We start from the raw sequence: 21,099 nt of genomic DNA, 5'->3' as shown, positions 1-21,099 counted from the left end.
CACCCCCGGTTGCATCACCTCCTTGTCATCATGTCCACCTCCTGTCCTCTGACATCCAGGAGGGCGGTACTCCCGGTTTCGGCTACGCTTAATTGCACAGAGATCCTTTCTCTGCCTCTGCAGGATTTCTGGAGGTGCCACGATGGGACCAAGGGAGCTTTCACGTATACGCGGACACAAGGCAAGTGACATGCCCTGACTGGTGATGGAGGGCTCTGGGGTCGTCAGGCGTCTGCAAGTGACTGCTCTGTCCTGGATACCCTACCTGCAGCCTTAGCCGGCTGGCTAAGTCTTGGAAGGAAACGTCTGTCTTCATCCTTTCTTCCAAGAACACAGGTAAGCCTGACCAGGTTACATCAAGGATAGGATACGAACCGATGTGAGAAGTGCCGCCTTTATAGTCTGAAGTTGTTTTGTCCTTTGTGGGCAGGTCCCCTCTCTTGTGGTGCTGTCATGGGTGATCAATAAATGAAAGTTAAAATTCAGAATGAAAGGAGATTTATATTGAATCACATTGTGATATTGCTGTCATATCTGTGATATTGCAGTTGGGGAGTCAGGTGGAAATGGCTGGCAAGTTATGGTGGACTTCTATTAAATTAAAAAAGCTGTTACATAATGGTGGTGCATAGGCTGAGATTTGGTGACTAGCCTAAGGATAAGATAATGGTAACGTCATCTGGGGGTGGCGTAGCCAGTAGGCACAGGAATGAGGATCTTTGGTAGATTCATTGGATTCCTTGAAGTAGACTGGCATTGCTACTATGGCAAGTCAGAGCCCCTGAATCGCTGCCTGCTGATTGCTGTATGGCAGGCAGCTCCTGCATCTCACACTGTGACTCAAGTGGTCGCCTTTGACAAAATAAAAATAAAAAACAAAACGTGTTGTGTATTTTCATTTCATTGGGCTATATAGTTTGGTTCATGTGCTAATAAATGAGGGTCCATGCCATATCCAGAAGTTAATATGATACTTTATTTAAATACTGTAAGTGATGTCTTGCAAATGTTAAAAAACATTATGTAACATTTTTTTGCATAAATTAAAAAAAGTAGAATAGGATAGAAGGACGAGGGTCATATACCAAGTGATCAGTAGAAGTCAAATCAGGCAAGCAGTATGACTACTACGTAGCCTGGTGACAAGTGTGAAACATGACCATGTACAGCTGTAACAGAAGCCACAGGAAGATGGCGAAGATCCTTCTATACAGCTCCAGCAGTGTTGGCGGATCTGCTATACTTCAGGGCGCTAGATGGAGGTTTCGCTTTTAGATGATTCTAGGTGGAACCTGCAAATACAGGAGCAGCCCTGGATAATCCACTCTGGCAGGATAAGTTTGAACCTATGAGAAGAAGTAAATATAATGAGCTGGGGCTCCATATGACCTGATACCACTGTGCGGTCACTGTGGCTGGACGGCAGAGGAATCTCATCATACAGAGGTCAGGATCATTGTTAGTTATCATACATGTGACAATCCCATCACTGATGAATGATATCTGCTCCATAAGAATTATTCTCACTGACTGGCATCACACAACATGGAGCCGATTCTCACAATTACCTTGTAATTTTTTTCGGCTCTCACTCAGATTGCAGATTTTTTTTCTTCCTGAGCTGAAAATTCTGATCATAAAAAAATAAAAAAAACACAACTCAGTAACAATATTTTCTTATATCGGCTTTGCCATAAAATGGATAATGAAAATAGGGATACAGTATGGGCCCATGGTCAACATAATTGGGATCCATGACACATCAATAATATAAAAGACCCATTGCAGAAAAACCATGTGGAAATATTTGAGACCTGTACATACCTGACAATGGGGACGAGGATGGCAAGCTGCTAATAGCACTGTCTCTATTAGATACAGGAACAGATTCTTTCTGCCTGTTTGGAAGCAGAAAAACATGTAAATCACAAGTTATTGCAGTAGACAATGGGTTGTCTAACTAGAAGAACATCTTAATACTACCTTTTATAGAGCAGAGCTGAAAACTACCAAGAATGTCTGGCATGCAATACTACAATGTCTCCTACACTGTGGGCAGCACTAAAAATTTAATGACCAGCCACAATAATGAGCCACCATCACCGGTGGTTTCTAAAGCCAAAAACACAATGACCACTAAACATGGGGCAGTGGATGCTGAATTTGATATTATGCACAAATATCAGCCTGGAGCTCCCAGAAATGATCCCGTAGCCTACTCACATTTCTGAGATGTTTGGGGTGGATGCTGGAGTACAGTCTGGATGAGACTTGTGATCCTCATTTTTGATCCTGGCAGCAGTGGCACAGAGCTAAATGCAGACAATAAGTTATGAGGGTTTTTGTTTTTTTAACATATTTTGGATTTATTGATTACATACGTACTTTAGCATGCCTTTCAGAAGAGGATGAAAAATTTAGGAAGTCAAAGCTCTCGCTGTCCTCGCTTGTGTCCTCCTCATCCTCTGAGACCAGATGGTTGAGTATATCCGAGTGATTGAGAAGACATCGGTAATTAATTATTATTAGAGGTTGTCAGTATAACAGTCACCATTTATCACTAATATTAATGTAAACTGATAGTGACATATTAAAGACGACGAAAGACAGTGGCTTAGTCTAGATGACATCTTATTCAACTTAGGCCTCTTTCACACTTCAGTCTTTTGGCGTCAGTCACTACCGACATAGTGACGGATTGACGGATCCGTCACAATTGTTGCGAAAACGGTTCTAACGGATCCGTTTTTTTGACGGATCCGTTACTTGGGGGTTGTCTGGGAGAAGTATCTACTTTTTGGAGCATGCGCAATTGAAAAAACGGATTGGGGCGACGGATCCGCCGAAAAAACTGTTGCGGCGGATCCGTCGCCCATAGGCGGCCATTCTATGGAATGGCGGACGCGACGGATCCGTCGCGATCCGCCATTTCGGCGGTGACAAAAAACGTTTCAATGTCCGTCTATTTTCAGAAAACGTCCGCCAAATTTCGACGGATCCGTCGCATGGCGGATGGAACGGACGACCATCCGTCACAATCCGTCACTAATGCAAGTCTATGGGAAAATAACGGATCCGTCAAAAAAAATGACGGATCCGTTATTTGAGGAAAATGGCGGTTTTAGACTGACGCCAAATAACTGAAGTGTGAAAGAGGCCTTACTGATAAATAAGCTGGTGTCCACGTCTGACACAGGTGGAGGAATGTACTCCGGCTTCTGACTAAGAAGGTTGTCAAAGTCTAAGTCACTCAGGAAAGGATGATCCTTGATCTCGAATGCTCCTCCTGCAAAACAAATACAAAAAAGTGATGAAGTGCATATTGTCAGAGACTGATACATATCTTATTTTTTTTTTTAATATAACTTCATTAGTATGAATGAGATAGACAAAATCATAGTATGGAGAAGAAGAAAAGGACGAGCTGATAGAGAAGTGCCTCATAAACATTAGTGATATGTCTTTGGTGTCATAAGTAAATATTAATACTAGAATCTGTTACCCGTCCCAAGTCTATGTATAGGATTTGTTCTCAGCAGCATAGTGATTAGGTCCTGAGCATCTGGGGGAGGAGTGTGATCACCGTCCCAAATTATGTCTCCTGTTGTATAGAAAATAAAACCTTTAATGAACTGTAATATAAAGCAAAAGAATGCAACCATTGTAACCAGTGAGAACAATGATCAAATTATTCTACTTACCAATAACATTTTTATGAAGATTATTTAGGATATCCTCAGCAAAAGGTACACATCCCACAAGGAATTCATGTAGAATTATCCCCATTGACCACCAGTCAACAGGTCTTCCATAGCCTTTCTTCAGGATGACCTCTGGGGCTATATAATGCAGGGTGCCACAGACCTGCAAATCAACAGAAAAAAAAAAAAATGAATAACTATGAGATTGGTGAAACCATAGCTCTGACAAGTTCTCTCAATGAAAGATCAGATCAGATCAATGGAAAAGATCTCTATAAATGGAGAACATGGAGGAGACAATACTGTGATGAGATTTGTAAAGATCAAGGCGAGTTTTTAAATAATGCTGACCTCACTATCCTGGAACTCTCTGCTGATGTTCTCTGGTAATTCCTTGTAGGTGTTGGTTTTTGGCATCATAATACCAATTTTTGAAAGCCCAAAATTGGTGACTTTAATGTGTCCAGCAGAGGTTATCAGGAGGCTGTGAGAGAAGATGGTTTAGCCTCACCAGCTTTGTGAAAATAAATCATAACATTCCCCTCTTTTTAAACTACAGGGGGCGCTTACTTCTTCGGCCTGAGGTCTCTGTGCACCACACCGTAACTATGCAGATATTCTACAGCAACCACCGCTTCTGCAAAGAACAAACGGGCCAAGGGAACAGATAAAGGACCCCTGGTGCTTAGAAGGGTCCCACAATCTCCACCTACAAAAGAAGGGAAACATGACTGGTGATGGGTTTATACAGATCACCATGATGTATAATGAGAAGCAGGAGAGAAGATATACAGATATATGTAGTGCACATTAGTCTGAAGTCATGGGGAAATGTCGTCCATGTAACTATAAGTGATGCCACATCTTGTCTACAGATGGAGATATCCACATGCTCAGTGTGGACCTACAGAGGAGATCACACAAATCAATGACTTTCCGGGCATCTTGGTAATAGATCATTTACTATACGTTATGGGGGATGTAACCATTCATGTGGACAAGTCTGAATGATAAGAGGTAATAAGATGTGAGCAGACATGAGCTGAGCTACAATGTACGTGTCCTACCTCCTATATACTCCATGACCATACACAGATGAGATTTAGTTGGAAAGGAGCAGAACATGGAGACCACAAAGGGACATTCTGCAAATATTAAGATGTCCCTCTCCAGATAGGCCCGTTCCACCATCTGTGAAGTATCCAGGTTCAGCTTAGCTATTTTCTTCATAGCAAAGATCTGTTGCGAGTCTTTATGGCGAACTAAGTAGATGGCGCTGGAGAGAGAGAATCCATGGAATAAGATAAATCCTTACTAACAGTTCATCTATACAAGTCTACATGAGGTTATGTACTAACGTTTAATTCTAGAAGTCAGGATGTCACTAGAAACCCATTTACCCATGATAACACTGAATGGCAGAGCACAGAGGTAAAAGCAATGTCATAAGGAACCCTGAGAAATGTGGATCGTGTTAACAGAAATCTCACCCAAAAGTTCCACTGCTGATCAGTTTGGACGTTTCATAGTCGCTCATATGTGGCATTCCTGCCGGGATCGAGGATTTGATCACATTCTAAAAAAAATAAATAAAAAAAAAATATAAGTATACTAAGATATAGAAGCTGCAGGAAAACAAATCGTGTATTATATATATATACATATTATACACACACACACACATACATACATATACAGTGGGGCAAAAAAGTATTTAGTCAGTCAGGAATAGTGCAAGTTCCACCACTTAAAAAGATGAGAGGCGTCTGTAATTTACATCATAGGTAGACCTCAACTATGGGAGACAAACTGAGAAAAAAAAAATCCAGAAAATCACATTGTCTGTTTTTTTAACATTTTATTTGCATATTATGGTGGAAAATAAGTATTTGGTCAGAAACAAAATTTCATCTCAATACTTTGTAATATATCCTTTGTTGGCAATGACAGAGGTCAAACGTTTTCTGTAAGTCTTCACAAGGTTGCCACACACTGTTGTTGGTATGTTGGCCCATTCCTCCATGCAGATCTCCTCTAGAGCAGTGATGTTTTTGGCTTTTCGCTTGGCAACACGGACTTTCAACTCCCTCCAAAGGTTTTCTATAGGGTTGAGATCTGGAGACTGGCTAGGCCACTCCAGGACCTTGAAATGCTTCTTACGAAGCCACTTCTTCGTTGCCCTGGCGGTGTGCTTTGGATCATTGTCATGTTGAAAGACCCAGCCACGTTTCATCTTCAATGCCCTTGCTGATGGAAGGAGGTTTGCACTCAAAATCTCACGATAAATGGCCCCATTCATTCTTTCATGTACCCGGATCAGTCGTCCTGGCCCCTTTGCAGAGAAACAGCCCCAAAGCATGATGTTTCCACCACCATGCTTTACAGTAGGTATGGTGTTTGATGGATGCAATTCAGTATTCTTTTTCCTCCAAACACGACAAGTTGTGTTTCTACCAAACAGTTCCAGTTTGGTTTCATCAGACCATAGGACATTCTCCCAAAACTCCTCTGGATCATCCAAATGCTCTCTAGCAAACTTCAGACGGGCCCGGACATGTACTGGCTTAAGCAGTGGGACACGTCTGGAACTGCAGGATCTGAGTCCATGGTGGCGTAGTGTGTTACTTATGGTAGGCCTTGTTACATTGGTCCCAGCTCTCTGCAGTTCATTCACTAGGTCCCCCCGCATGGTTCTGGGATTTTTGCTCACCGCTCTTGTGATCATTCTGACCCCACGGGTTGGGATTTTGCATGGAGCCCCAGATCGAGGGAGATTATCAGTGGTCTTGTATGTCTTCCATTTTCTAATTATTGCTCCCACTGTTGATTTCTTCACTCCAAGCTGGTTGGCTATTGCAGATTCAGTCTTCCCAGCCTGGTGCAGGCCTACAATTTTGTTTCTGGTGTCCTTTGACAGCTCTTTGGTCTTCACCATAGTGGAGTTTGGAGTCAACTGTTTGAGGGTGTGCACAGGTGTCTTTTTATACTGATAACAAGTTTAAACAGGTGCCATTACTACAGGCAATGAGTGGAGGAAAGAGGAGACTCTTAAAGAAGAAGTTACAGGTCTATGAGAACCAGAAATCTTGATTGTTTGTTTCTGACCAAATACTTATTTTTCACCATAATATGCAAATAAAATGTTAAAAAAACAGACAATGTAATTTTGTGGATTTTTTTTTCTCAGTTTGGCTCGCATAGTTGAGGTCTACCTATGATGTAAATTACAGACGCCTCTCATCTTTTTAAGTGGTGGAACTTGCACTATTGCTGACTGACTAAATACTTTTTTGCCCCACTGTATGTATTTTATATACACACACATTTTAGCACAACCAGGGTGAAGACTAACTATAAAATGTATATTACAAGGAACATAGGTTATGTACTGGAAACCATTTTTTGCACCTTTTTATATGTACAGCAGCCCAGAGCTAAGCCTTTATAATTGAAATATTATTGATAGCTTTCCATTATTCCAGCTCACATATAAATACTTACCATGGTACCTTCTGGTTGATTGCTTAGCACCCTGTGCTCCTCAGAAGCCGGCACCGCATATATCACGTATGCAACCTACACAAATTGTCTCTATGCGACACTTTAGTTGCCCACTTGGACATTGGAAAATGAGACAAAATGCATGCTGGAATGTGAGGAAAAGAAAGTTCCAGCAACTACAGTGCAGGCAAATCACAGATGAAGAGCAAGATTCCAGTCGAAATATTACTGGTAAGTGTAAAACAAATAACATGGGGGGGGGGGGGGGGGGGGGGGATTGGGTGAGGGCAGGAAGACCATTATTTCCTCCCAAATTTGAGTGCAAGGACACCTACACTATAGTGTGGTGCAGCATAGGCTTCGTTCGAGGCTGGAGCTTGGTTATGTATAGAGGACACTGGCCTGCAGTGGATGCAAAACAAAAGTGTAAACAAAAATCTATAAAAATGGTATTCATATATAAACTAAATAATTTTATTTTTTTCAATATGCAAAAAAAAAAAACCACCCATTTGACTGAAGTAATCACATTTTTTGGGGTGAAAATGGCAACGTTTTTTGGATTCAGGGCATGCATAGAGTATGAGCAGCTCACCATCACTGAAGCCACGTTGAATACTCCGTTGTACAAGAGGGTGCTTGAGGATAACGCACGACCATCTGTCAAGAGATTAAAGCTTATTAGAAAATCCACCTTGCAACAAGACAATGACCCTAAACATACAAGTAAATGCATCAAGGAATGGCTGAAGGAAGAAATAAAGGCAAATCTCAGATCTATATCAAGTTGAGATACCATATGCGACAAGCATTTGTTTTTTGCCAAAGAGGGTATTATTGGGGATTAGAGCCACAGGTTTCTCTCCTGTTTAAACCTGTATGCAACAACAACTGGTAATGTCACTTCACAACAATTAAAAAAGATTCCCCACACGTGACACTTCTATCCATCACTTTGGTATTTTTCCTAGTCTGGAGTAATGGTGTTCTTCTTGGCTGCACTTTATGAGGAGATTTGCCATTAGTGCCCACAATATAGCCCTGGGCCCAGTGGAATAATGCAGATTGTGCTCGTCTGACTTGGATTGCCGGGACAGAGCTGTTTGCACTTGGTTATCCTGGACGAGCCTCAGATGTCAGCGATTTCAGTCATGTAAAAATGGGCCGAATGTCAAAGTTTCAGCAGAGATTCTCAGATGAGAGAATTGTGAGGCTTCTCCTCACTACCCATTACCATGTTAAACAGCAAAGGAATTGATGTGCCATCTTTGATTTTCACAGATCAGTCAACATGTATGGGAGATTTGATCCATGTAGCAGATAAAAGGGTTTTGGTGGACTTGTGTGCTATAAAGGGCAGGTGTCCCATCTGTACAACCATGTATAGAACATGTATGTCTCAATGCGGACATCTGACTGGGGAAACTCAATGGTTTATTGTAAAGCTGGGCCGGAGACAGCCAAAGGGCTGGATACAGTGGCGTCACGTACTACGCACCATCCTCCTTCCCACCGATATCTCAGTTTCATACTCCGGATACAGATACCGGTGAAAATGAAGGAACAGAGACTTCAGCTTCCTCTGAGCCTGTGTGTCTGAGAGCCCAGTAGGCGTGAAGACGCCAATACATCACGCCAGCTGTGCCTGAGGCTCAATATATGGCGAGGAGTGGAGAAGCTTTATTCGCTTTTCTTTTTAATTGACCGAACAATGTGGGAAATTGTGGGGACATAATATTATGTAGTGAGGCTGGAGGAATATAATACAGTGCAAGGGGGCATTATACTGCACGGGGGGACTGTTTGGAGACATTGTACTTTGTAAGGGGGCCTTTCTGGAGACATCATTCTGTGTATCAGGGGGCCTTATGGGAACATTAAACTGTAGGGGGCTTTGTCAGGACATTTTCCTATGTAAGGGGGTGTGGCGACATACTGTGAATGGATATACTGTTTGAGGGGCTCTGGGGACATCCTACTGTGTGTGGGATCTATTGATCAGGAGACAATGACATGGTTTGGATTCTCTGCTACAGGCAAGAATACAGGTTACAATAAGCCCCATCACAACACGCATTAGCAGGAGCAGAGTCAGACTTCATTCTGTTCAATATTAAGTGACAAAATTAATACAGAACAACAAATGAGAAGAAATACATTTTCGGATGTTTTGTTCTGGCGTCCACAACAGTCAGTGTCTCATGTGGCCCCTAAGAGACATTAAGTGCCCACCCCCTGGTGTAGAGGTAGGCAGACCTATATTCTGAGTGGCTCATCTACTTCTGGCATTTTTGAGAGGACTGAAATCAGTTTACTAATGCTGCAGTGAAATTAATATTTCTCAGGCTGCCGTCACACTATCAGTATTTTACATCAGTATTTGCATTCCAAAACCAGGAGTGGGTGATAAATGCAGAAGTGGTGCATATGTTTCTATTATACTTTTCCTCTGATTGTTCCACTCCTGGTTTTGGCTTACACATACTGATGTAAAATACTGACCAAATACTGATAGTGTGAAGGCAGCCTCACTGTTTTCAGGGAACAATTGTGCAGTAGCCCATCACCAACCATAGAGAAACACGGATCCACATTACCCAGCTCTTATCTGAAAATGTGTCCAGCAATACTGCTTATTACATAGTAGGTTTCAGCCTTGCTACTACATTTTCAGCCAACTCCTTTTTGTTGGGGAGTTATAACCCTATCTGGTCTTATTAAACATCTAGTAGATGGGCAGATTAACTGGACCCAATTTATCAAAACTGCCAAGTGCCAAGACTCGGAGCTCAGCTTCCATTTTCCACAGAAGTTGGCAGCTTTGATAAATGAAGCAACTGTGCACTTTATCAGGACTGTCTAAATGAAAAACCGCCTTTGTTGCCCAATCAAATATCATGTAGCCACTATATGGTCCACTAACCTTAGCTTTACAGTCAAAGACTTTTCTTCAGTTACCGTATTTTCCCGACTATAAGGCCATGTGCACACGTTCAGGTTTTTTCGTGTTTTTTTCACGCTAAAAACGCTATAAAAACTCATTTAAAACGCATACATTATGCATTCTATCATTTAGAATGCATTCTGCATGTTTTGTGCACATGGATGCGTTTTTTTCCGTGAAAAAAACGCATCGCGGTAAAAAAATGAGCATGTTCATTATTTTTGCGGATTTTCTGCGTTTTTCCCGCAATTCTATGCATTTGGGAAAAAACGCACAAAAAACGCGTCAAAAATGCGGTAAAAACGCATGCGGATTTCTGGCAGAAATGTCCGGTTTTTGTCAGGAAAATTTCTGCAAGAAATCCTGACATGTGCACATACCCTAAGACGCACTCCCCCCCCCTCAAAGAAGGGGAAGGAAATGGGGGATGCGCCTTATAGTCGTAATGCAGGCTTACCGGTGGTGGTGTGGCGGCGGCAGAGGTGCGGGGATGAGGAGGCGGTATAGCGTGAGCGGGGTCCCTTCCACAGGTGGGGTGATGCAGCAGCCCGGTAAGCAGCAGAGCCGGGTGAATCATGGCGTTATCGGTGGTGGCGGCCATCTTCCTGAGGTCGCGCGTGCGCAGATGGAGTGCTCTGCTTCCCGGGGCTTCAGGAAAATGGCCGCGGGAGGCCACGTGTGCGCAGATGGAGATCGCGGTGGCCATTTTCCTGAAGCCGAGTTCGCAGATTTAGATCTCGGCTTCAGGAAAATGGCCACCGCTATCTCCATCTGCGCACGCGCGGCCATTTTCCTGAAGCCCCGGGAAGCAGAGCACTCCATCTGCGCACGCGCGGACTCAGGAAGATGGCCGCCGCCACCGATAAACCGGTATTTAACCCAGCTCTGCTGCTCACATTGGAATGGATACCGGGCCGCTGCGTCACCTCACCTGTGGAAGGGACCCTGCTCATGCCATACCGCTCCTTATCCCCGCACCTCTGCCGTCGCCATACCACTGCTGCAACCCCCCTTCATGGACACCAGGCTGTGGCGTCGCCCACCTAAGCAGGAAGGGACCCTGCTCAGGTGCACGCCACACCGCATCACCCCACCTTTGCTGACACCATGCCTCCTGTGACCCTGCTCTGCCACCGCCAGCCCTCAGGTAAGATACTGTAAATTCGGACAATAAGACGGACCCCCATCTTATAAAAAAAATCTTTTTTTCTGCAATTTTCACCCCAAAATTGGGGTGCGTCTTATAGTCTGAAAAATGCGGTATATTAACCCCTTCCCGACCTGTGACACAGCGTATGCATCATGAAAGTCGGTGCCAATCCGACCTGTGACACATATGCTGTATCACAGAATGATCGCGTCCCTGCATATCGGGTGAAAGGGTTAACTCCCATTTCACCCGATCTGCAGGGACAGGGGGAGTGGTAGTACAGCCCAGGGGGGGGGGGGGGGGTGGCTTCTGATTGGCTGTTGAAAGTGAAACTGCCAATCAGAGCGATTTGTAATATTTCACCTATTAAAACTGGTGAAATATTACAATCCAGCCATGGCCGATGCTGCAATATCATCGGCCATGGCTGGAAACACTGGTCTGCACCACCCCACCGCCACCGATCCCCCCCCAGTCCTCCGATCAGTCCGGTACACAGCTCCGCTCCCCTCCGTCCTCCTGTCCACTCCCCCCGTGCTCTTGTCCGCTCGCCCCCGTGCTCCAATCCCACCCACGTGCTCCAACCACACCCCCTGCACTCCGATCCACCCCCCTGCACTCCGATCCACCCCCCCAGTTCTCCAATCCACCCCCCCGTGCTCCGATCCACCTCCCCCCGTGATCCGATCCACCCCCCCGTGATCCGATCCACCCCCCCCCCCCGTGATCCGATCCACCCCCCCCCCCGTGATCCGATCCACCCCCCATGCTCCGATCCACCCCCCCATGCTCCAATCCCCCCCCCATCATACTTACTGAGCCTCCCGTGGTCCGTCTGTCTTCTTTCCTGGGCGCCGCCATCTTCCAAAATGGCGGGCGCATAGGCAGTGCGCCCGCTGAATCTGCCGGCCGGCAGATTCGTTTCAAGTGCATTTTGATCACTGTGACCTATCACAGTGATCAAAATAAAAAAAATACTAAATGACCCCCCCCTTGTCACCCCCATAGGTAGGGACAGTAATAAAATAAAGAATTTTTTTTTTCTTCCACTAAGGTTGGGGTAAGAACTAGGGTTTCGGTATGTGCACACGTATTCTAGTCCTCTGCGGATTTTTCCGCAGCGGATTTGATAAATCCGCAGTGCTACACCGCTGCGGATTTACCGCGGTTTTTCTGCGCATTTCGTTGCGGTTTTACAACTGCAGTTTACTATTGGAGCAGTTGTAAAACCGCTGCAGAATCCGCAGAAAGAAGTGACATGTGTACAGCGATTTTTGTTTCCCATAGGTTTACATTGAACTGTAAACTCATGGGAAACTGCTGCGGATTCACAGAGTTTTCCACAGCGTGTGCACATACCTTTAGAATTAGGCTATGTGCACACGGTGCGGATTTGGCTGCGGATCCGCAGCGGACATATATGTGTCTACTGACATATACATATATACATAACCGACATACGGCTATACAAGGGATCCATGTGTTAAAAAAAACCAAAAACATATATATATATATATATATATATATATATATACACAGTGTATATGTTTTTTTTTTTTTTTAACACATGGATCCCTTGTATAGCCGTATGTCGGTTATGTATATATGTATATGTCAGTAGACACATATATGTATATATATTATTACTTCATACAGCGCTAGATAGCTTTAAAGCCGGTAATTCAATTACCGGCTTTTGCTTTCTCCTTCCTAAACCCGACATGATATGAGACCTGGTTTACATACAGTAAACCATGTCATATCACCATTTTTTTTTTTGCATATTCCACACTACTAATGTCAGTAGTGTGTATGTGCAAAATTTGGCCGTTCTAGCAAGTAAATTAAAGGGTTAAATGGCGGAAAAAATTGGTGTGGGCTCCCGCACAATTTTCTCCACCAGAGTGGTAAAGCCAGTGACTGAGGGCAGATATTAATAGCCTGGAGAGGGTCAATGGTTATTGCCCCCCCCCCGGCTAAAAACATCTGCCCCCAGCCACCCCAGAACAGGCACATCTGGAAGATGCGCCTATTCTGGCACTTGGCCACTCTCTTCCCATTCCCGTGTAGCGGTGGGATATGGGGGTAATGAGGGGTTAATGTCACCTTGCTATTGTAAGGTGACATTAAGCCAAATTAATAATGGAGAGGCGTCAATTGTCCAACGATGTAAATCCATCTGAAGGGGTTAAAATATTTTGCAGCCACGAGCTTTGCTAATGCAACGTTGCTTATGTCTGCAAAACCCCGGAGAATGAAGGTAAAGTAAGTCAATGACCTATATTTACCTGCATTTGCGGTGAGGTGCCCTCTGCTGGCTGTTCCTAGATTGTGGGAACTTTCCTAGAAAGCTCCCTGGCTCGAGTTCATATGAGGACAACCAGCAGAGGGCGCCTCTTATGATCTCGAGCCTGGGAGCTTTCTAGGATAGTTCCCAAAATTGTGCTGATGTAAAGTACACATGTGGGAAATGTTATTTATTAACTATTTTGTGGCACATAACTCTCTGGTTTAACACTAGGACTACTGGACTCGTGACCCCGCCTAGAACTACTGAAAGGAGTCATTTTGACTCCTTGCTTGTTTTCGTTTATTTTTAGAGTTTCATTTGTGGTTATTTATTAATAATCATATTTTTTGTAATGTATTATTATTGTGAGATCCAACAGTAATGCTTTTGATTGTTTTTTTTCTGCTTTTCTTATTTTTCTACAGAAAATAACAATAATTATAATAGACGTTTTTCAAACATTTTTTTTATTCAAGTGCACACATATAAACAACAACTGAAGAACAGAAAGCAGAGAAAATGTAGGTGGAGGAGCATAAAAATGAAAATATGGCGCAGAATTCACCTTCTAAACATTTGGTGTTTCGCATTTTAGGCATTGCCTTTGATTTATGGCAGTACATTGCCCACACAAAGACTTACCACAAGTCTTACGATTGCCGACAGATCTATTTTTCTTGCACTTTTCTTTGATCTGGCAAAATTTTGTTTGAACCATCACTTCTGAACATGTAGAAACTTGGGACGTGGAACTCTTTTCCCTATCTGTGACATAAGGACCACTCAACTCTCTCACAAGCGTTTGCAAAAATGGCTTGCGTGACATTTTTTGGTGGGTAATCTCCTTGAATATTATACATGCATTTATACCCGCAAAGTCTAAGGCATTTTTAAATGCATGAACAGGCCATCTCCTTGTGGATGTTCGTGTGGTATATTTTCGTGCCATCTGATCCACTACATCTACTCCATATTTTGTTTCATTGTAAAACTTTACCGTTTCTGGAGTTTTTTTGGCGGAATCAGACGCAACAACAACATCTGGATGGACGGAACTCAAAATGACAACATTTTTGTTGGGCTTTCCTTGATATACTGTAAGTGTAAAATTGTCTTCATTTCTAAACACTTTAGTGTTGTACAATTCCTCTTTCATGGATTTTATTTCTTTAGGCAGTTCTCGCCTTATCTTATTCAGTGTTCCCACGATGGTTGTTCCTTTGCTTTTTAGCTGTTTAGCTAATTTTAATGAAGTAAAATAATTATCGGTTGTAACATTGCGACCTTTTTTCAAAAACGGGTCTTATAACTTCATTACCACATGGTCAGCTAAACGGTCCTCAGCACGGCGTGTGTCATCTTTGCCTAGATAAGGGAAGCCATTTGCCAGATATTTGCTCTCCTTATCAACAGCTAGCCAATATTTGTGGCCATATTTATCTGGTTTGGAAGGCATGTACTGCGTGAATGGACACCTAGTTTTGCTTGGGAAAAGTTGCTCATCCACCGTTATGTATGGGCCAGGTTTGTAACACGCAATACAATTTTCAATAAACCTGTCCCACACAGTAGAAAATAGAGCAAACTTGTCCGTTTGCAGTCTCTCCGATCGAGTAGATTTCTCATCAAATCTGAGAAACCTCATAATTTCAACAAAGCGGTCCCTAGACATTGTCGCTTTGCAAAACGGTATTCCCCAGTCATTACACCAAATACTGCTAATCGAGTGACGGTTCGTGCCAGATATTCCACGAGCATAGAATATCGCAATGAATGCATCTAGCTCCTCATCAGATAGAGTAAACTGTAAATTATTGTTCCTGCATGCTTCTGCAAGCGTACAGTTCTTTATATGTGTCAATATATATGAATTAAAAAATAAACGCCATGCGCTCAAAGGACTATCGATAATGATATTTCTTCTGGCGTATCCTGTAGGGCCAGGTGCTTCTCGAAGAATATTTTGGCTGTCACGCCTACCAGGCAAGTATTGTCCAATTTCAACAGGTTTCCATTGAATACCATCCGCTGAAACTAGTATTCCTTCAGATTCGCCTTCTCTGGTGTTTGTTGTTGCATTACCTTCGCCGCCATCGTTATCTGTTGTTCTTTCATTTCTGGGACGTTTTGCTGATTTTTTCTGTCCACGACCAGGAGGATGGTCACGAGGCAACATAACTGCATGAGCCCGATCCCCAGTTGATGTGCTTGGAATATCTGGAAAAAAGTTGATGAATATTTAGAATTTTTGTTTTGTAAGGGTCCGTGCACACTGGCTGGATTAGCGGCGGAATATCCGACCGGATATTCTCACCACAATCCGGCCCGTACCTGCCCGCTCAGGTACAGAGCGGAGTTTCATACCTGAAGCTCCGCTCCGAACCCCGGGCTGGAGCCGCTGTCTGGGACGGAGCCGTGCTCGCGCGTAAGCAAGCGCTGCTCTGTCCCTGACAGCGGCTCCAGCCCGGGGTTCGGAGCGGAGCTTCAGGCATGAGCGGGCAGGTACGGCCTGTATTGCGGCTAGAATTCTGCTAGTGTGCACAGGCCCTAACTCAGTGTGTGGATGAACAAATAAATACACATAACTACTTACCTTCTGGATTTGTTCCTTCTGAGTCTTCAGATTCACTTGATATGTTCTGAGGAATTAAATCTTCATCACTGTCAGAATCAAATACATGTTCCTGCAATTCGGATTCCGATTCATCCTCCGGTATGGATTGCAAAGTAGCCAGAATATCCTGAGGCTTTATCAAACGTCTTCTCTCCATATTCCTCACAAATTCCATAATTCTATATAGTTCCCTGCTGAAAAATAGAAATGAAATGAAAACTAAAAGAAATAATAACTGTTCTGCCACCTTCAAAAGTAGGTGGGCTGAATCAGTTGACAGACAGCTAAACTATTTCATAACAATTCATACCTGTATGAGTCTTCAGAGCTCGTATGTCTGCGTCTGTTCTCTTTGTCTCTTCAGCTGAACTGAAAGTAAAGTTACTATCCAGAATACTAATATAGAAAAATCAGCCGCACTCTTATGGTATATCTTTGCAAAAATGTGATGTATTTATTCACATGTGTTGAGACAAAATTTTCATATATATACACACACAGCAGGGAGTATAAACTAAGTAGTAACGTTTCGACCCTGCCTCGGGTCTTTCTCAAACTGCGTTTTCTAGATAGTGTGAAAAATAAGAAGTGTGGTCCCTTTAAGGGCTCCTATTGTTGTGGTGTCAGGTCTTCCTGCTTCTGTGGGCGTGTCCACACGCCCACAGAAGCAGGAAGACCTGACACCACAACAATAGGAGCCCTTAAAGGGACCACACTTCTTATTTTTCACACTATCTAGAAAACGCAGTTTGAGAAAGACCCTAGGCAGGGTCGAAACGTTACTACTTCGTTTATACTCCCTGCTGTGTGTGTATATATATGAAAATTTTGTCTCAACACATGTGAATAAATACATCACATTTTTGCAAAGATATACCATAAGAGTGCGGCTGATTTTTCTATATTGGACTTGTTGTTGGGTTTTTCCCAAGTACAGCCAGCACCAACCTAAGATAGCTGAGTGCGCTCCTTTTTTCTTAATACTATCCAGAATACTGTCTCCTGCTAGGACCTTAGAAAAACACCACCCTTCATTAGCATAAGATAAGAGCCTAGAGTAAACAAGCTATTTTGTTCAGCATTACACAGTAATACAAGCAGGTAAAACACATGGAAAATGTGAAAAGTTGACATGTAAATTGAACTACATCTATATGAACATCAGGGTAAATAAGACAGAGTGAAAAAACTATGCACAAAACTTTATAGCAACATTTAGTGACAAAAGGACCTCAAAATATAGTAGGGAGTCAAAATGACTCCCTTCAGTAGTTCTTGGTAAATTTAGAAAAAAAACACGCAAATTTTTTACCAAAATTATTTATTCTCCCAAATTTTTTTTTCACATCATATTTGAGGAAAAGTCACCGAGTTTCAAGCCGGAATTCTGAAAAATGTAGTCACAGAAGAGAAATAAAAAACGAAAGGAGTCAAAATGACTCCATCAGTAGTTCTAGTAATAAAAATTAAAAATGTGAAAATTGCAAAATTTTCGCCAAATTTCCGTTTTTATCACAAATAAATGCAGAATTTATTGACCTAAATTTACCACTAACATGAAGCCCAATATGTCAAGAAAAAAACAATCTCAGAACCGCTAGGATCCGTTGAAGCGTTCCTGAGTTATTACCTCATAAAGGGACACTGGTCAGAATTGCAAAAAACGGCCAGGTCATTAAGGTCAAAATAGGCTGGGTCATGAAGGGGTTAAAGGGGTCATCTTTAGATGCAATAATTGCAACCAAATAATGAAAGGGAGTGGTCCACTAAGAAAACCCTCTTCTTAAATACTATATACTCCTGTGTAAAATAAAAACCACTCACATCAACGCCGTTCCACCGATGTCTTCGCCGGGTCTTCCATCAATGACTGGTAAAGGCCACAGCTCCTACAACTCCTTCAGACAGCAGAGATTTGTCGAAAGGAAGTGTGAGCAAAGCCGTCCACTAATGGCCGCTGCTTGGCTTCAGTGCTCACCTAGCATAACAAAGTCATGAAGTTTGGAAGACCCAGCACAGACCTCATTGGATTGGCGCCAGAGGTGACGCAGACCCAGTAAGCTCAGCAATGCAGGCAGTAGGTGAATTTTCCCTGTAACTGGGGCTAATACACCAGTCCCAGCCACAGGGAAGATCAGCAATAAAAATAGTTAAACGACATGTAAAAAGTCATCCAAGAAAGGTCTTTAAAAAAGATCTTATGGGGGTAGTGTGTTTATATAATATGAAAAAAAACACACCAAGAACTGAGATGGGGTGGAATGTTTTAAGCAGTCCTTTGTGGTCATATGCAAGATAAAAAGTTTGAAAAATAGACAGGTGTTTACATTTTCCCTTAATCAGCAAGACACACAAAAAAAAAAAAGCTTCTCGAGAAACAGACAGCACACAGATAGCAGCTGACTGCTGTCACATCGCTTTTCATGGTCAGACTTTATTGTCAAGTATGATGCGATACATGGGATCAATATCAGACCTACCCCCGTGATTTTGCAGACAAGCCTTTCCTAGAACGAATTTTTGGACCCTACACTCGGAGTGGACTAGTGCCTTCTAACATTGGCTTTATTTTATTTGCTATATTGTTTCTTTTTAACTGCTAGTAAACATTAGTTCTGTGGTTATATACTGCCATCTTCTGGGAGACATTGAAATTGCAGGATGTACATTCATATCCATGTCTTCTCCCCCCATATTATGTGTTTGTGCGTTCTCTGTACTGATACTAAATATCTAACAAGGAGCCTGTATTCATTAATTAAAGGCAATATATCAATAGGTTTTTGCTACCCCATCTGAGAGGAACATAATGTAACGGTAGACCCCGCTTTCAGTGACAAGTCACTTAATTTGTTGGGTGATGCAGATTACATTAAAACCTGTTTTATCAGCTGCATATCTATCAGTTCGCTGACTGGTAAGCCCTGTAAGGGTACCGTCACACTATACGATTTACCTACGATCACGACCAGCGATATGACCTGGCCGTGATCGTAGGTAAATCGTAGTGTGGTCGCTGGGGAGCTGTCACACAGACAGCTCTCCAGCGACCAACGATGCCGAGGTCCCTGGGTAACCAGGGTAAACATCGGGTAACTAAGCGCAGGACCGCGCTTAGTTACCCGATGTTTACCCTGGTTACAAGCGTTAAACTAAAAAAAAAAAAAACAGCACATACTTACATTCTGGTGTCCGTCAGGTCCCTTGCAGTCTGCTTCCCGCACTCAGTGACTGCCGGCCGTAAAGTGAAAGCACAGCCGCTGTGCTCTGCTTTCACTTTACGGCCGGCAGTCACAGTGCGGGAAGCAGACTGCAAGGGACCTGACGGACACCAGAATGTAAGTATGTGCTGTTTTTTTTTTTTTTAGTTTAACGCTTGTAACCAGGGTAAACATCGGGTAACTAAGCGCGGTCCTGCGCTTAGTTACCCGATGTTTACCCTGGTTACAAGCGAACGCATCGCTGGATCGCATCGCTAGATCGCTAGATCGGTGTCACACACACCGATCTAGCGATGACAGCGGGAGATCCAGCGATGAAAGAAAGTTCCATACGATCTGCTACGACGTACGATTCTCAGCAGGATCCCTGATCGCTGCTGCGTGTCAGACACAGCGATATCGTAACGATATCGCTGGAACGTCACGAATCGTACCGTCGTAGCGATCGAAATGTTATAGTGTGACGGTACCCTAACTCTGTACACCACTGATTAGCAGCTTTGTGTACACTGTGCATGTTTATCTTGCATTTGAGATAAGCACTCAATAGAATGCAGGCTCTAAAGGCACCTTCACACATAACGATTTCGTTAACGATATCGTTGCAACGTCACGCTTTTTGTGACGTAGCAACGATCCCGCTAACGATCTCGTTATGTGTGACAACGACCAACGATCAGGCCCCTGCTGGGAGATCGTTGGTCGTGGGGAATGATCAGGACCATTTTTTGGTCGCTGATCACCCGGTCATCGCTGGATCGGCGTGTGTGACGCCGATCCAGCGATGTGTTCACTTGTAACCAGGGTAAATATCGGGTTACTAAGCGCAGGGCCGCACTTAGTAACCCGATATTTACCCTGGTTACCATTGTAAAAGTTAAAAAAAAAAAAACCACAGTACATACTCACATTCCGATGTCTGTCACGTCCCCCACCGTCAGCTTCCCGCACTGACTGACAGCGGCGCCGGCTGTAAAGCAGAGCACAGCGGTGACGTCTCCGCTGTGCTCTGCTTTACAGCCGGCACTGACACAGTCAGTGCGGGAAGCTGACAGCGGGGGACGTGACAGACATCGGAATGTGAGTATGTACTGTGTTTTTTTTTTTTTTTTTTAACTTTTACAATGGTAACCAGGGTAAATATCGAGTTACTAAGCGCGGCCCTGCACTTAGTAACCCGATGTTTACCCTGGTTACCCGGGGACTTCGGCATCGTTGAAGACAGTTTCAACGATGCCGAAGTCTTTCCCCTGATCGTTGGTCGCTGGAGAAAGCTGTGTGACAGCTCCCCAGCGACCACACAACGACTTACCAACGATCACGGCCAGGTCGTATCGCTTAAAGGTACCGTCACACTTAGCGACGCTGCAGCGATATAGACGAGTCGATCGCTGCAGCATCGCTGTTTAGGTCGCTGTAGAGACGTCAAACACAGTAACTCCAGAACGTTGCAGGAGCGATCCAGTGACGTAGCGGCGACTCACTTATCGTTCTCGCTGGTTGTTCGCTCCATGTAAAACGTTGCTGGCATCGTTGCTTTTGATGTCAGACATGACGATACACGCCGACCTGACGACCAAATAAAGTTCTGGACTTCTAGCTCCGACCAGCGATGTCACAGCGGGATCCAGATCGCTGCTGCGTGTCAAACACAACGAGATCGCTATCCAGGGCGCTG

The 21,099-nt window shown here is 43.6% G+C and overlaps 2 protein-coding genes across 2 annotated transcripts in view; both read right to left on the bottom strand.

The window, feature by feature from the left end:
* Positions 1-954: 954 nt before the first annotated feature.
* LOC138647761 (microtubule-associated serine/threonine-protein kinase 3-like) overlaps positions 955-21,099 on the bottom strand; it is a 42,013-nt gene continuing 21,868 nt past the window's right edge. The window contains exons 2-14 of the mRNA XM_069737014.1: positions 7,798-7,862; positions 5,192-5,277; positions 4,769-4,977; positions 4,272-4,410; positions 4,053-4,185; positions 3,702-3,864; positions 3,503-3,601; positions 3,164-3,286; positions 2,386-2,465; positions 2,224-2,312; positions 1,825-1,898; positions 1,569-1,630; positions 955-1,346 (exon numbers count right to left, since the gene is read on the bottom strand). Of these exons, the coding sequence (XP_069593115.1) occupies positions 1,593-1,630; positions 1,825-1,898; positions 2,224-2,312; positions 2,386-2,465; positions 3,164-3,286; positions 3,503-3,601; positions 3,702-3,864; positions 4,053-4,185; positions 4,272-4,410; positions 4,769-4,977; positions 5,192-5,277; positions 7,798-7,800 (1,236 nt within the window). The 5' untranslated portion in view covers positions 7,801-7,862 and the 3' untranslated portion in view covers positions 955-1,346; positions 1,569-1,592. The remainder of the gene's footprint in view (positions 1,347-1,568; positions 1,631-1,824; positions 1,899-2,223; positions 2,313-2,385; positions 2,466-3,163; positions 3,287-3,502; positions 3,602-3,701; positions 3,865-4,052; positions 4,186-4,271; positions 4,411-4,768; positions 4,978-5,191; positions 5,278-7,797; positions 7,863-21,099) is intronic.
* LOC138647762 (piggyBac transposable element-derived protein 3-like) lies at positions 14,033-16,388 on the bottom strand. The gene is made up of 2 exons (XM_069737016.1): positions 16,180-16,388; positions 14,033-15,803 (listed from the first exon to the last, which is right to left on the bottom strand). Exons 1-2 carry the CDS (start codon positions 16,373-16,375, stop codon positions 14,890-14,892), a joined length of 1,110 nt encoding a protein of 369 aa, XP_069593117.1. The 5' UTR covers positions 16,376-16,388; the 3' UTR covers positions 14,033-14,889.

This window comes from Ranitomeya imitator, chromosome 8, assembly GCF_032444005.1.
Source record: "Ranitomeya imitator isolate aRanImi1 chromosome 8, aRanImi1.pri, whole genome shotgun sequence".
Taxonomy (NCBI): Eukaryota; Metazoa; Chordata; class Amphibia; order Anura; family Dendrobatidae; genus Ranitomeya; species Ranitomeya imitator.
This window is presented reverse-complemented; position numbering and strand designations above follow the sequence as displayed.